The sequence below is a fragment of the Hydractinia symbiolongicarpus genome, chromosome 6, assembly GCF_029227915.1.
Source record: "Hydractinia symbiolongicarpus strain clone_291-10 chromosome 6, HSymV2.1, whole genome shotgun sequence".
Taxonomy (NCBI): domain Eukaryota; kingdom Metazoa; phylum Cnidaria; class Hydrozoa; order Anthoathecata; family Hydractiniidae; genus Hydractinia; species Hydractinia symbiolongicarpus.
The window spans coordinates 12635555-12651210 of NC_079880.1; the positions used below are offsets into that span (position 1 = coordinate 12635555).

General features: G+C 36.1%; 2 protein-coding genes across 2 annotated transcripts; both read right to left on the minus strand.

Moving 5' to 3' along the window:
- Positions 1–409: 409 nt before the first annotated feature.
- LOC130648044 (uncharacterized) lies at positions 410–2465 on the minus strand. Its single transcript, XM_057454064.1, has 3 exons — positions 2458–2465; positions 1248–2340; positions 410–1135 (listed from the first exon to the last, which is right to left on the minus strand). The coding sequence occupies exons 1-3, from the start codon at positions 2463–2465 to the stop codon at positions 410–412; spliced, it is 1827 nt and encodes a 608-aa protein (XP_057310047.1).
- A 6526-nt stretch (positions 2466–8991) lies between these two features.
- LOC130647041 (uncharacterized) lies at positions 8992–11578 on the minus strand. Its single transcript, XM_057452756.1, has 4 exons — positions 11419–11578; positions 11075–11346; positions 10184–10265; positions 8992–9885 (listed from the first exon to the last, which is right to left on the minus strand). Exons 1-4 carry the CDS (start codon positions 11486–11488, stop codon positions 9704–9706), a joined length of 606 nt encoding a protein of 201 aa, XP_057308739.1. The 5' UTR covers positions 11489–11578; the 3' UTR covers positions 8992–9703.
- Positions 11579–15656: the final 4078 nt, after the last annotated feature.

Below are 15656 nucleotides of genomic sequence, written 5' to 3' on the forward strand. Positions count from 1 at the left end.
CTCGTTCTTTGCGTTTGTTTTCAATTTGTGTTTTGATCGATGTACCCTTTCAACCATGCCTTCTGATTGAATTGGATAACCCTTTGTACTTTCTTGAGCTCAAGCCCGTGCTTTAAAGCCTCGTGAAGTGCCTTAATATGTACCACATATTTCCGCCTGTCCTCTAAATTCCGTACTAATTTCTCGACCTTGTGGACTGTCCTGTAATCAGGCAGGAATGGCAGCTCATTATGTTTATCGTGTAACTTTCTAAGGTAATCGATATCTACCTCTAATATGTACCCATGCTTGTTGTCATCAACGGGCTTTCCGATCCGCCTTTCAGTGAATGCATTAACATTCTGCACCCATTTAAAGCCATCTGTTGGAAGACCCTGTCTCATCGCCCAGCCATATAGATTATTGGCGTTCAGATATTGGAGGTAGGAGAACTCCTCATTGGGGTTATACTGCTCTCCCATGTACTTGTTATTGGCTTTGGCATACCGGTGTACGGCCTCCTCGGATACCTTTTTCGAACATCAGGAACATGTCGGGATCGGTGAGAAGCTCTAGCGTTATATCCGTAAATTTCAGGGCTACCTTCCAGGCCAACCCGGGTGCAGAGTAGAATAGCAGCTAATAGCAGGACGTCTGTTGTCAGGTACACATCCTGGTAGTCTCCCATGGTAACATCATCACTCCCTGGGGTAATACAATTCCATACCATTTTAGCGTATTGATAATCCTCATCGCTTATCCCATCCATATTAAGCTTGCTGTAGAAGGCCTCCTTGAGAGGTAATTCTGTCTCCTCAAATCGCTGCCATCCATCCATGTATTCATAGGGGTACACGCCCTTTCTGCGCATGAGCTTAAACAAGTCATCCTTGGTGAAAAACCAACGAAGATTTTTACACTGGTCATCGCTGAGGTTGCTTGCCAATTTGTTCAGTGATGATGCCATGAATCGGCAACTATCGATAAACTGTATCTCTATGGTCTTGTACCTTTCCCCGTCACCATATGCCATACCTCCAAGGGGTACCTTATTTATGACATTAAAAGAGATGTACTTCTCTGTATTTTTCGCAATACACCCAATGTCCTGAGTGTCGTACTTCTCGCTGAATTCCCGTATGAAGAGATGGGCACCCTGAAAGGTTATGGAAGATCACTGGGATATGGCCGGCTATCTTGTATTTGAGGTTGCATATTGCGTGCGCTGCGCCTCTATACAGACCTGTATAGTGGCAGTGATCCCTGACCTTACGGTTATTCTCATAGTTATCAAAGGGTTTCAGGCAGATATGACAGTGCGTGGCCTCATCATGTTCCCTTTTTAGGACCTCCGTTAGTTTGGTCATGGGTTGCTGTGGGTAGGTATAATATAGTCTTTTTACCTCATTCTCTGGGTGGTTCACGAAGCGGGTGACGCTGTCCTCACCCCTATAGACTTTTAAAGGATCCAGTACATCACCATAAGCAAAGGTATTATAGGTGCACCAGCCGGATGGTACATGCTTGCTTAGCCTTTCCGTCTTGGTATCCCTTGCATCTTCTACCGGGACTAGCAGACTCTCGAAGTCTGCATATATGGCAAAGGATACCTTGAATTGCTGTTGGCCATCCCTATAATATAGCCATTTTTTAGCCTCATTTGGCATTGTGATCTTGACTGCCTCGTGATCGATGCAGTACCTATAGTGCTTGTCCCTCGATTCAGCCGTGGGAAAACCCTGTTGACATGAAAGGTAGAAGTGCATTGGGTTCCTATTCTTTAAAGTCTCCTTGCCCAGAAGCCTGGACAGGCTTTTGACTGCCGTATAGTGGGTCTTTTTATCATTGGTGATAAGCAATAGGGTCACCACCTTGGTACGCCCGTTATGTACTGATCGACGTAGGATGTTGATTCTCTTTTCATCTATATACAGAACATTCACCACAATGTCGGGGTTATTCGCCTCAAATTTGTATATGGATTTGATACTTGTTGGGAACTCTATACCATCCCAATTATAAAGGTCTACATGATGCTTCAGCTTGCTTATTCTTTGTGGATCTTTTTCAATCTCATCATGATGCAGGGATGCTATAATAGCCCACTTGAAACACTCCTTATCCTCATTTTTTGGGTTAATAATTGCCTTTTTAGAAGCTACCCATTTTGGTAGTTCAACATACGGTGAACCTCTCGTTAACCGTAGAGTATGGAAGTCTACATCAAGATATAGGATTTTAGATATTGTAAAGTCACTCCGGGGCAGTGCCAGATTTTCCAAACCTGTTTTAATTTGGGCAAACATCCTATCCAGCACATCGTCCACGCCGCTACGAATGACATATGACAAGCGAGCCAGCCTGCTAGGCGAGATGAAATTAACAATAGATTTAAAAAAATTCTCAGCAATTATTTAAAGTTTGAAATATATTCTTTTGTCTTCATTGTTTATGAAACTTTTGTGAAATGTAAACAACTTTTCCATCCCGGCTGGCCGAGATGTAAAAAAATTCATATGAACACGAGATGAAAATCACCTCGGCTACCCGAGCCAACCCGCCTAACCGAGCCAGCCCGCCTCCATGTGAACAGCCCATACAGCCCAACAGGCATATTGCGAAAAACTGTAAAAATGACCCTACAACGAGTTCATTAGCAGCCGGAAAAGGTGATGCAGATATTGCTGAAATTGGCCCAGATCAACTGACGATGGTTAAAATTATAGTTGGAGGTAAATTAATTAACTTTTTGTATGATACAGGGTCACAATTTACGATTATTACCAAGAGGACATATAAAAGTTTGGCTCACAAGCCACCACTTATGCCTATAGGTCGAAACGGATCAGGAGTGGACGGAAATAAATTTTCATTTGAGGGGATGACATATTTAAATTTAAGGTTTGAAAGAAACAGTGGATGAGAGTTCGTGTTGGAGTACGAGCCGGTTTTGGCTTCTGCGGCTGTTGAGGGTAATATATTTGGCGCCAAGACCGAAAATAAGTTTAAGAGTTGTACGAGACATCTAGGAAATATTTCGATTATTTACACGACCAAAAATGATGAGAAAGTTCGCTTGACGTGTTTTAAAGAAAAATCACTCTCCACCGCCGCATTTGTAAAGTAGCCAGAGCAACCGTTATTCAGCATGGTAGTATACTGGTGGTAAAGAGCAAAATTGGTAATGCCCAAAGTCTGCGATCACAACTAACAGAAAATGATTTCTTTTGTTTAGAAGATAGTTCAGAAAATGTAGACAATTTTGAGTGAGAGAATGCGTGAACCCTTAGGCCCATTTGATTTTCAATTTAATTGAAAATCAAAAATCGAAATGTTGGTACTAATTCATGTTTTTTGAATTTCGAAATTCAAAATTTATAAAGTAAAATTCAAATATTTTAAAAAAAAAAAAATTGAAAATTGAAAATCAAAACTAAAAATCAAAAATTAAAAATCATTTTACTCCTGCATAGAGTTTTTTATTAGGAGCGTTTCATAAGGAGCTGAGATTGGTGTCCAAAGTTTTCAGGAAGTCCTGAGACTGCCAGGCAGATATATTCTTTTTATTACCATTATCGTTTCAATTGACTTTTGTTTGATATGCGTCTATTCTCTTGGATTTCTTTTGTTAAAAAAGATCTGGAAATAAAAGTTTATGCTAATCTAAGAAGTGTTGAGATCAAATATTTACAGAGTCCCTTAATTTTATAGGAGAAATTTAAAAAATGTAACTACACGAAACAGAAGCAAAATTAATATTCATTCTTCTTAAATCTTCTTTTTGGTTTAAAACATTTGTTGACATTCATCGACAGTCTATTATTGAACACAATATATGACGGTCTATTATTGGTATAATATTTTCAATTTCCGATTAACATTCGGATGTAATAAAGTCTGACCTAGAGGACAGGTTTGATATGAATCTCGCCCTTTATTTTGACCATGTCCCTATACAAGAACCCAGGACGCCTGGGGAGGAGACCGGTTTGACGGTTAACCGATGTGTCGCGTGCGTAATAAAACTTAAAATTGAAAAGCAAAATTTGAATTTGAGTTTTCATTTATTGTTTTTTGATCCCTTTTGAGTTTTAAAGTTTAAATTTTAAATTTTAAATTTTAAATTTTCAAATTAAATTGAAATTCAAAAATCATTAAATAATTTTGGTTTTGGAATTGCAAATTAAATTAAATTAAAAATCAAAATTAGCCATTATTTCTGATTTTCAATTTTCAATTAAATTGAAAATCAAATGGCCCTAAGAGTACACGCATTGTTGCCTTTACTTTTAGTTCATAGAATTTACTTTAATGTAAGTAAAAAGAACTGGGTACACGCATTAGGTTCGTCTATGGCTATTTAGGTTCAGGATTTTTTTATATTTCGGCTTAGTCTTTCTTTTTAATCAGCATGTTTTTTTTTTATTCAGCATTTTTTTATTCAGCCATAGGAAATGCTATTCAGGCTCGGTACTCAGTCCCTTCATGGCGCGGAAAACCAGTTGGCGCGAATATAGATGCTGGTCTCCAATATGTAAGGTGTTTGCGCAAGCGCAGCAGAGAATAGACCAATGAACATGGACTCGACGTGTTAGATTTGTTTAGGCTAGGGCACCATTCGTACTTCTTCGATTAGCGTAGATAGTGTAGTGGTAGTGCATTCGACTTGTAATCATAAGGTTTCAGGTTCGAGTCCCCACTCCGGCGCACTTTAAATGCTGTGTTGTCTGCCCATTTGGTGCCATCTACTGGCCGCTAGCCGGCTTGTGTGACAGGCAAGCTAGTGAGAGCAATGCTATACATACCTCTGGCGGTAATGCAACATAGTTACAGTCGGAGGGAAGGAAGAGTCAACCGTTAGGATGGAATCTCCAACGACGTTAAAACTTCCCGTTACTTACTTACTTACTTACTTACTTAACTACCATACAAGTACGTTTTACCGCCCATATTAGTCCTGACCGAGCACGGGACCCCATATCGTCCAGCCGCAACATCAAAAGTCTTCTACACGATGGTAGCTTTATAATAGTTTTCGCATTGTAAAGATACTAATTAATCGCAAAAATTCATCTATGTCGTCATGCATGACGAAACTGTAGTGTCCATCTATGTGCCAGAGACAGTCTCGGATTTTTTGGATCGATGTCGGGTAGAATTTATCGATTACGGCGTTGTTGGACTGTACGACCAAGCGACTTTAAATGGCCGAACATTATGAATTACCATGATTCAAAATAAAATTTGACATGATATTGCGCAATTCATTTTTGGAAATATCAAAGAATCTACTCATTTCCTCCAAGCCATACTCTTTTACCCTTCTGTAAATCATACCTCTAGAAACTAGCATATCTGCAGTTGTTGACTAGGAAGTCCTAAATTGCGGAGACTGGATATCAACTTAACCCCATCAAAGGGAACACAGAAGCTTCTGGCAAACCGTCTGCGGTTAGGTCCGCCAATATTAATAACTTGCATGACCACGAGAAATCAAAGAAATAATAATCGATACCAGAACAGCCCCTTGTTTTTTAATTAAAAAAACAACAAAATGTTTCACTAGATGATGAAAAAACAATGCTGAACGTGAATATATGCTAAACCTGAATATAACAAAATGCTGAACCTGAAAAGTAATGGCTGAACCTGATTCCAAAATTCTGATCTAAATATTGCTACATAAAAACAACCATAAATACTACGTCTGGAAAACATTCGCACTGGCAACTTCAATAAAAGTAACAACCTCGTCCCAAGGCCTTTTTTCACTTCTTTATATTACGGCGGTGTTATATGATAAATCAGACGATCTTCTACCTATTACGACCAAAATGTATTTTAACTTTAGCTCAGTATTAATGATGTTAGTTCTTTAATAGCGAAATGTGTCTATCTATCTAAAGCGCTCTTTCTTGAGAACGCCGTCCCAATATCATCAAGAAAATGGAACTGCTACAAAACTACGAAAGAATTATACTGCACTGAGCTTCTTAGGGGCTGTTCACATGGAGGCGGGCTGGCTCGCCTCCATATGAACAGCCCCTTAATCTCTTTCGGAGAAGTTAAAAAATGAGTAACAGGGAATTAACAGGGAGTAATTTTAAAATTAAACTCGTTTATGATGGTTTGGAGGAAATTTATTAGTGTTTTTTCTACAGGCCACGATCGAGAACACAAGTCACTTGCAGACCAGTTAGAGAAATGTCCTCAAAACGCTACGCAGCAAAATTGTAAATAAGCCTTTCCTTTTTTTAATTTTTGCCACTTGAAAACAAAATTTTTGCGTTCAGAATACTCATCGCGCCTTTTGATTGGATACTTGTATCATTCTTTGCTTATGTGACTGTTATCGAAAAAACTTAATTCTTGTTTTGAGCTACGATCACCCGAACAAACATAATTAAATTTCGTACTATTTAAGATTATTCGGTGGCTCGTGAATAAATCCACGGGTTTTCCCATCCTCTTTATAATGCGTTTCGTCCGTGTGTCTCGATCGCAGTACCATTTCGCGCAGAGACAGACGACGGCTATTATTAAAGCGACGGTAAGAAGATTTGCTTCAATACGTTCGTTCAGAAGTTGCCACCATCAGCAGACTGTGTTTTGGAAAAAAAGACATTTTAACTTAGAAACTAATTAATATCAAAGATTGGTTAAAAATCTGTGGGGAAGTTGTGATGTCATTCCACTTTGCTGTTGTGTACATGTAAACAAATTATACAGAATTATTTTTTGTCTTTGGTGGACTAATCAAAATAAATTGATTAGTCCACCAAAAGCTAATGCGCAAGCGATTAAGGCGCCAAAGTCGGATTTAACTTTGTGACCTGAGGTGTAGCTCATTATTTGCGCCGAATCAGCGGCAATATCTTTTCACTGCGCATGCGTTACGCCATATGAGTCGACGCTTTTTGCGCTATAGCGATAAAAGTTGAAGAAAATCATGTGGCAAACCATTTAATCTTTTAAAAGCATTGCACCTATACTTAAACCTAACCAGCTGCGTATGCAGCAGCCAAAGAAGATTAGCCCTGGGATCCAGGTTGCAGGCAGATGACGTCACTCACTCTAGAAACTGATCCACATTTAGAATGTTTAGCTATTGTTCTCTCGGCTGAGGACATGCTCGGCGTGACAATTTTATAATCTAAATAATGAAAAGAAAAATAGAAATGATGTACAGTATTTTATTTTTGAAGAGAATCAAAGAGTACGTACAATCTTTTGATGAAGAAACTACAAACTTTCTTTCGGCTTCTTCAGAAAGAGCTTGCTCCTCTAAAATTGTTGTTTTGGCTTGACCAATTTTTTTCTCTGTGCTTCATTTTTATGGTGTGGTGTGAACCTGACTTTATTGCACTCTTATACATGCGAATAGACCTTTCCCGAATTTCCTAATTATGCCAAACTCAATTAAAAGAGATCGATGCTAAAAATTATACTTGATTTAAAGTTTCTTATTAAAAGGAGGAAAAAAATTACCTAATGTCGTAAATATTTATGTTCGTTAAGTGCCTCAATTTGGTAGCTGAAAATTGCAGTCAAACCCTTCATATAGTCAAGCTTTCTAAGAATACCCTCGTTTTCAAAATAATTCTTTTCTTCAAATCTAAATAAAATCCAACCAGAATATTATATTGCTCTAAAAACTTCAGTTTTGCCAAGATAGTTTGATATTCTATCATCTGAATATCCTTATTTAAAAAGCATAGAACCCGAGCTCAACCCCAGCACCTTTTACCGTGGCGGTGGAGTGGACTAGAACTATCAAAAAGCGCAGCACCATTAAGAAACAAATAGTCCTGGAAACGAGGTTGCATACAATCATTATAAAAATTTTGATTATGAAATTCAGGAAAGGTGTATCACCATAAGAATACCATTGTTAGCACTTACAAATTTACCGTTGGGTTATTGTCTGTTTACATGGGAAAAACAGTAGTATCAGTATGTTGACTGAAAGTTATATACCAAAATAGCAGGTGTGACTTTTGCATGTGACCCTTATCTATATTATAATGCTCGCGTATGTCTAACTGTTAGTCTGTGAACTAAAATGCTGACTGAGAGTAGCGATGGGCGAACTCACGTAGATTTTTGCATAAAGACCAGTTTTATAATTATGAAGCGGCGTCAACCAGAAAATAGCATAGTAGAAGTATTTATACCGATATGCACTTTATCGCATCACAACAAATGCAAAATGTTCTGAAAACGAGGTTGGTCCACTTGCCTTAAAAGAAGCTTCAAACGAATGCGACCGTTGCTACCCTCATTGATGCGGAAGGAGTTAATATTTAAGGTCACACCAGTTGACTCAATGTTTTGGTTAAACTTTCGTATAATTAGCTATCATAATACGTGAAAATGTATCTTTCAACGAATACCAAGTGTTACAATACATTATATACAACATTGTAGCTGAGCTAGTATCCTTTCAAACAAAAAACCTGAAGTCTTAAAAGTATATGCCGGACTTGTAATTTAGTCAAAGAATAACAAATCAGTGTTTTTTTTGTAAACTATAAAATTAATGTGAGGATAAAGTTTTTCACTTGTTGTAAGATTAACCAAAAAAAGAAAATAATCATATGTTGGGTGTTTTAAGACTACTTTTTCGTGTTCCGGATACAGACTGTTGCAAAATAGGCTGTCTATTCACGCAAATCACAGCTTTATAGGCGAAATGAAGTGACTTCCCTGCCTTGTTGGAAGATCGTGTGAACAAAAAAACTGAAACAGATGGCTACTTAGCAAACAAATGTTATATATTCACTTCAATGCAACTGAGGCATCTTGTATCTTTTCTAACATGGGTAAGCGATAAGAGCATAAGAGAGGGTACTCATGAAGGAGATAGTGGCTGGGTGGGTACGCCATGACTCTTTTATATTTAACTTTCACTCGTTCACCTAGACAACTATCGATACTCTAGTTCTTGCGCACTTCAATAATCACGTTTGCTCATTGTTTTAAAGAAAACACACGGAAAAAACAAGAAAGGAATTGAAAAAAAAAGTTAACTGTGTTTTTTATTTAAAACTAATTTCTAATCGTTAGCTACATAACAAGTACTCCATATAAAAGTATTATAAAAATTTATGTAAAACATGCGCCATCTTGCTGCCGCGTCCCCTGAAATCTTCTGATCCTAATATATGAATAAGCAATGTGTTTTATTTTTCTCTCTTCTATGACTCTGGACCCTCATAAAGCCCCACTAACGGTCAATAATGATAACATTACCGATGCAATAAAATACGGGCACACAGGCATGACTCACAAATCGCAAAGTGTACCCAGACTTTCCAGAGTTCGGATTCTACACCACTTTCCTCCTTCCTGCGATAAAATGTTAAATAAAAAATAGTAGTATACAGGTATTGTCAAGTTCTGACATGGGAACAAGGTTGAAATCACTCGACGCTCCTGGTTTATACATGTCAAATTAATTTCTTCATATTCTTCAAAAAATCAATGTTCTCGGGTAAAAATTAGTTAAAACTTAAATGATTCAACCCTTCCTAAACATTTTAACTTTCTAAACACTCATTAAATAACAAATAGGAACAACTTCGTACAATTTGTATCTACAGTTATATGATCCAGACTTCATACAACGTGATTTGGAGTAAAGCTTCGTCAATTGTATTCTTGTAATTTGGAATAGGGAAGCTTAGAGCTTGAGGTATATGGCGGTGGCGCTGTCGTTTGCATATTATTTGATGTATTTACAACCATGATGTTGGCTGGTGACATCGCTGGTGCCATGACAAATTGTGATCGTTGACGACGACGACAACAACAACGACAGCAACAAGAGATTAATGCAATTGCGTGCTCCAACTATGATAACAATTCTTATCGGTTTTTTTTGTGAATACCACCACACAAGGAATTCTAAAAAAGAGAACAAAATCTGTAAGTTGACACAGCTACAATATTATTGCTTCAATTGGACGTCACAAGGCTAGAGTAAAGCATTGCTATTTGAGATCTTTGATCTTTAAGACGACAGAATTGGAAAACACTTAATTACAATGTACACAAGACAAATTCACTCTGAATAGCTTTGCACTATAGAAATATATTTTTCAAATTCGTCGTGTAAAGCATACCTAACCAAAATTTGTCGTGTAAGGCTAAGCATAACTAGCACTTGAAACTTGCTTTCTTGGCCTTTCTTTGAGTAACTTACCGTTGCAATCATTGTGTGCAACACGTTCGTCCATAACTGGTATTGTTGCTGTGAAAATGAGGGTCTTTACTCGTAGGTTGATCTAAAAATTAAAAAATTCTAAAATAATCCGGTGGTTCCATTACGTCAAGATATGTATCGTTGGCAACGAAATTAGGATGTTTAAGCTGTTGTTGATTTTAAAAAGAAATATTTAGGGTATTATTAAGTCGGTAATTTCACGACGTCAGAAACCAATAATGAATTGCTATATAATTTGAGTCATTTGCATGCTTGGCTAGATATGTTAACGATGGCTATTGCAGGACAATAAAGCTTGGTCACCCGCATCAAAATAATCGAAGTTCTTGACTGGCTGGCAAAACAAACAGATTTGTGAATGTCTTAGGATTCTGGGTAATTCTGTTACCAACTATGCCCACATGCTGCATTTATAAGTTTTAATCACTTTTTTGCGCCCTTTTTGCGCCCCTTTTCGCCCTTTCTTACTCCTAGATTTGTGAGCTCCCCTCGAACTTTTTAGTTTACGCAAACTTATAAATTCCAGCATAGAGGAATGTTTGTTATTATTTTTTTTCATGGCCAAAAATACCATGAGGTTACAAGGAGAAATGTACTTTATTACTTCTGCATGTAAGCAGAGCTAAATAAGAAGAAACGCCGATGCCTCTTTATTAACCAAGTTGAAAAATGCACGTACCTTTTCATATACAACATTTTATAAACGACTTAATCTTTCAAAAAATAAAGGAAATAGTAAACAATAGCCAGACTAAAGGAAGTAAGTGAAGAAAAAAAAAGGACAAACAACAGGAATAATTAAAAAAAAAGTTCACAAAGCAGAACATGAAATATCAAGAGAAGGACAGACATTTAAGACATATAACATACCTTTATGTGTATGTTATCGTTAGAGTCATCTTTCAACTGAACATTAATGTACAGACCAGCCAGTCCACCAAGTGATGCTCCGGGGATTGGAATATCTGTTGAAGAGTCAAATTCTTTTTCATAACTAAGTTCTATCGCTTCAATGGTCAGTTCAATTTTAATTTTTGGTGGCTTGCAATTTACCAATGTTACACCAACACTTGTAGTTTTTCCATCAACTTCACTTTCGCATTTATAAGACAATCCATCTTGTGTGCAACCACCCAAAGTTTCTAAAAATAAAAAATATTCCGTTTATCATCCCATCTGTGTTTTTTTATCTGGTTCCTTCATAATATATATACCTTTAGCAACCACAAGTATTAAAACAACTTCACAACAAAATTTCCACACGTTCGCCATCTTAACATTCATGAAAAGCTGGCACAAAATAAAGGCGTATGGTTCATGCCACAAATTGTTCTATTATATTCTCAGAAGGGAACAATGGACGTCTGTGCTTATTGGTTTACACTTACAATTAAAAATTAAAAAATAATAATGGTCACTATACTACAGTTAAAATTAATACGTTAACGTAACACAAAGTAGACTTAAATTTCGTACCCAGGTTATATTTTACATACTGAATCAACCTCGTTCCCCGGACTTTTTGTCTCTTATTGGCGCTGCGCTTATTTATAGGTCTGACGAAGAAGATCCTGGATTGGTCGAGGCTTTTCACCTAATTATGCGAAAGATAAAACGTCACTCGGTCTGTGAAATATTCATGCTGAGATTAACTGTAAACAATAAAGATAGCCGACACTGTGCATACATGTTTTGTTTCAAAGAAAAAATATTTTGCCAAAAATATCTAGAATTTCAATTAGATTGAAGTACCTAGTTTACTTTTCACTTAGATGTACTTGTGGGTAGCTACATGCTGCTTACGATCAGATTAATAATAGCAACCAGCCATGACATTGCCTAGCTAGCTAAAACAAGCGTGTACAAAGATAGGTACAGATAGAGAGGTACTACTTTGTTAATTATTATTATTATTACTACTGAACATTAGAATATAAAGTAAGCGTAGCTAGCTACATAAACGAAAACACAGATAAGGGATTGCATGTATTTGCCATGCTGATTAAACTGATTTTACCTATTGCAGGAGATTATAAAGCTATATTATATATATATACATAGAGCTCGCTATATTAAAACACAAAACAACGTTCACAAAAAATATTTAGCAATATTGATTTACTAATGACTGAAATTGTCAAGATTTGCTATAGCTTAAATATTACATCATAATTTATGCAGCTAATTAACTCTGAATTTTTTTAAATGTTAATAGCTTGAGAACGAAAGGAGTATTTTAAAGAAATTAAAAAGACTTGTTAACCAACATTTAGAGCTTTATAATATAAGCCCAACATAATTTTATACATTGGGTTCCCTTTAATATTTTTGTCGTATTCCTTCACTGCATCACTAATCCCAAACAAGCTCTCATCTGCCTCAAACTTCCACTGTTCCAAGTTCAATACAGCAGCAGAAAAACAATTTCATTCAAGTATTCTACCTGACCATTTAGAATGGAATTTAGGTGTTGACCAAAACAATATTTTTTTCATTTTTAACTAGGAAAGGTCAGCAAGTAAATGAAAAATAATTGATTTTCCAATTCTACTAGGCAAAAGTGCCACCACATCATTGCCCTTAAACAAAAGCCTCGAAATATATAATTTGCTTTGGTTTCAGACAAAATGTAAAATATATATTCGCTTTAAAACATCAATATATACTTTAGAGTCATCACAACCTAAGTCTTCCCGGGACATTCTTTACTAAGAAGTTACGTTTCCACCGATCACAATAAAGTCCGGACGCTAATAATTAAATTGAAACTCGCTCACCAAAGACTAGGGACCAAACCGGATAAACGAGACACGAGTGCATTAATTAGAAATCTGCGAAAATTACAGATTTTTTGCCAGCCTTTATCAGGGCAATGTTCGTCCCGCCGTCCAATATGCAAAAAGAGACAACAGGACCTGGTATCGAGGTTGGTACTGACTCACATTTGATGGATGATGGTATCCATCGATTGTGAATAATGATTTACTTTACACACGATATTTTAATAAGAGCTAGTTAAACCTGATCTGCTAATAACTTTAATTTGTTTTTTTTAATAGTATGAACACAACTTCTGAAAGCAGTCTCAATTTGTTCTATTCATGAAAAGTTATTTCTGTTTTAGTCCAAAAATTAAAATTGCTTTGTTTTTTACAATGCGGAACATGATGGTAATATTAAATAAAATTTTGATCTCATTACCGTTTTAGGCCGTAATATTTCATCGACAGGGACACCATTTTGAATTTTCGCAATGCACCTCGGGACAGCTGGTCCATCTGAGAACAAGATTACAGCCACTTTGGAACTTGGAAATTCATAATCGCTGGGCTAAGGTAGCTCGCAACGCTCCTCGACAATATAAGAAAAATACGTATCCAAATGCCTATTCTAAGTTTTATTCTAAATGGGGATTTGCATGTTAATAGGAAGAACTTAATTTTAAGAAGCAAATTGTTATATGATCAAAACAATAATGTAACTTATTTTCGTAGTAATTGAGGCAAGATACGTATGCGCTTGATAGCGCATGCTTTAATAGAACTTCCCACCCATTTTTACTCACAAGTCAATTTTATTCTTAGCTACGGGTTAGATGATTCACAGTGAAAAAATTCTGTCTAATGGCGAAAGTGTATCAAGAGGTTATTTTCGGTTGAACAAAGTGAATAAGAAAATAATCACATAAAAACGTCACATATGATGAACAAATTTATCATGTACGTATTTTTATGTCATTGTTTGCTGTTGAAAAATGATATGATCTAAACATTCTAAATATGAAAGAACCTCTAATGTTAGCCAAAAGCCTAAGATAAAACAACGTTGCGACACAAGCAGATAAAACTGACTTTAAACTTTAAAAAGTTATTATTTTGCGCAAAATCAAGTTTAATATCATAACAATTTATGCAGGTAACCTGTGTTCAGTCCCAATAATAATGCCACATATAATATTATGCAAGTTAATAATACAAAACTAAATCGTCAGGTAAGGTAAGTAACACCGAAAGGTTTCGTATGTTTCATTGTGCATTTTTGTATGTTCTGGTATATAATAATTTTACTATGGCGAAGAAAACACTTTTAATATAATAATAAAATAATAATAAAATAAAACTACATGAAAATACATGAAAAAAATCAAACATACAAAATATAGTTATATTGTCCTACCAATTAAAATGTCTTTTTCTTAATGTGTACAGGGCATGAAGCATGATGTCTTGTTTGTGTCTGTCACACTTATAGAAATATGCTTAATATTTTCATATTTATCCACATCTCTAGCAGTACATATGTCCTGAAAAGTTTAAATCGGTACACTGGTTATTGGTTATAGGTGTTGTATTTTTACCACTCTGTTTGCCTGAGATTCTTGGGATAAATAATCAGCAAAGTCAGCTAAGTTGTTCGAATTATATACATTTGATGCTGCTAAATTTGTGTGTGTGTGTATGTGTGTGTATGTGTGTGTGTGTGTATGTGAATGTAGCGACTTTGCAGCCTGCCAACTGCAGAGCATTGACTGTTTGACAGTTTTGTCCATATTTAAATAAAGAGTAAAAAACTGCCTTAGTCCACGATTGTAGGTAGCTAGGAATTTTTATTTACTTAATCGTCTTTTGCTACTTCCTCTCCTTTTTTCTTTCTCTCTCTCTCTCTCTACAAATTTTTCCTTATTCTGTTTTCAGTGGTATTTTCCGTGGTAAGACCTTCTGGCTCTGACAACTGCGTGGGAGGCAGAAAGATGCAGGAGCGATACAATAATTTTTTACGTTGACAATAACTTTGTAAGCCTGAGCTGTCCGAGGTGCTTTACGAAACGGAAAATTCAATATGGTGTCTCTATTAATAAAAAATATGTGTCTAACTAGAAATTAGAAGGGCTTCTATTTCTTAAAAATTCGTACAGTAAACAAAAAAGTATGCTGAAAATTATGGTTACTTTAAAATTGCCGATTGACATGCTGAATCAATTAAAAAAAATTAAATCAATTTAACAAGCCAAGTAAGGAAGAAGCTCCAATTCCAGTTCTGTGTGGTTAAACAACAATGGATTCTTAACGTTTGACATATCTAGAGGTAGTTCAAATGCTCAAAATCCTTAAGCAATAGCAATAGTAATTCACAATAGAACAACATTTTCTCAATTCCTGTAAAAATTTTTATTCTTTACAATTTGGTTTTCGCTCAAAACACTTACTACATAAGCCTGTGTAGAGAAGGTCCTAAAAGCTCTTGATTCTGTTTTCCTAGATCTTCAAAACGGCTCCCTGCTCAAATAAATTTGTATCTGTATCTCAAAATCAAAACATTTACGGAGTTCCTCATGGATCTGTTCTAAGCCTTCTCCTATTCCTACTTTACATAAATGACTTTTATGCTGCAGTTTCTTTATTTAAAATTAATCTCGTTCAGTAAAAGTCTTTTCAAGAGGGTCAAATAGACC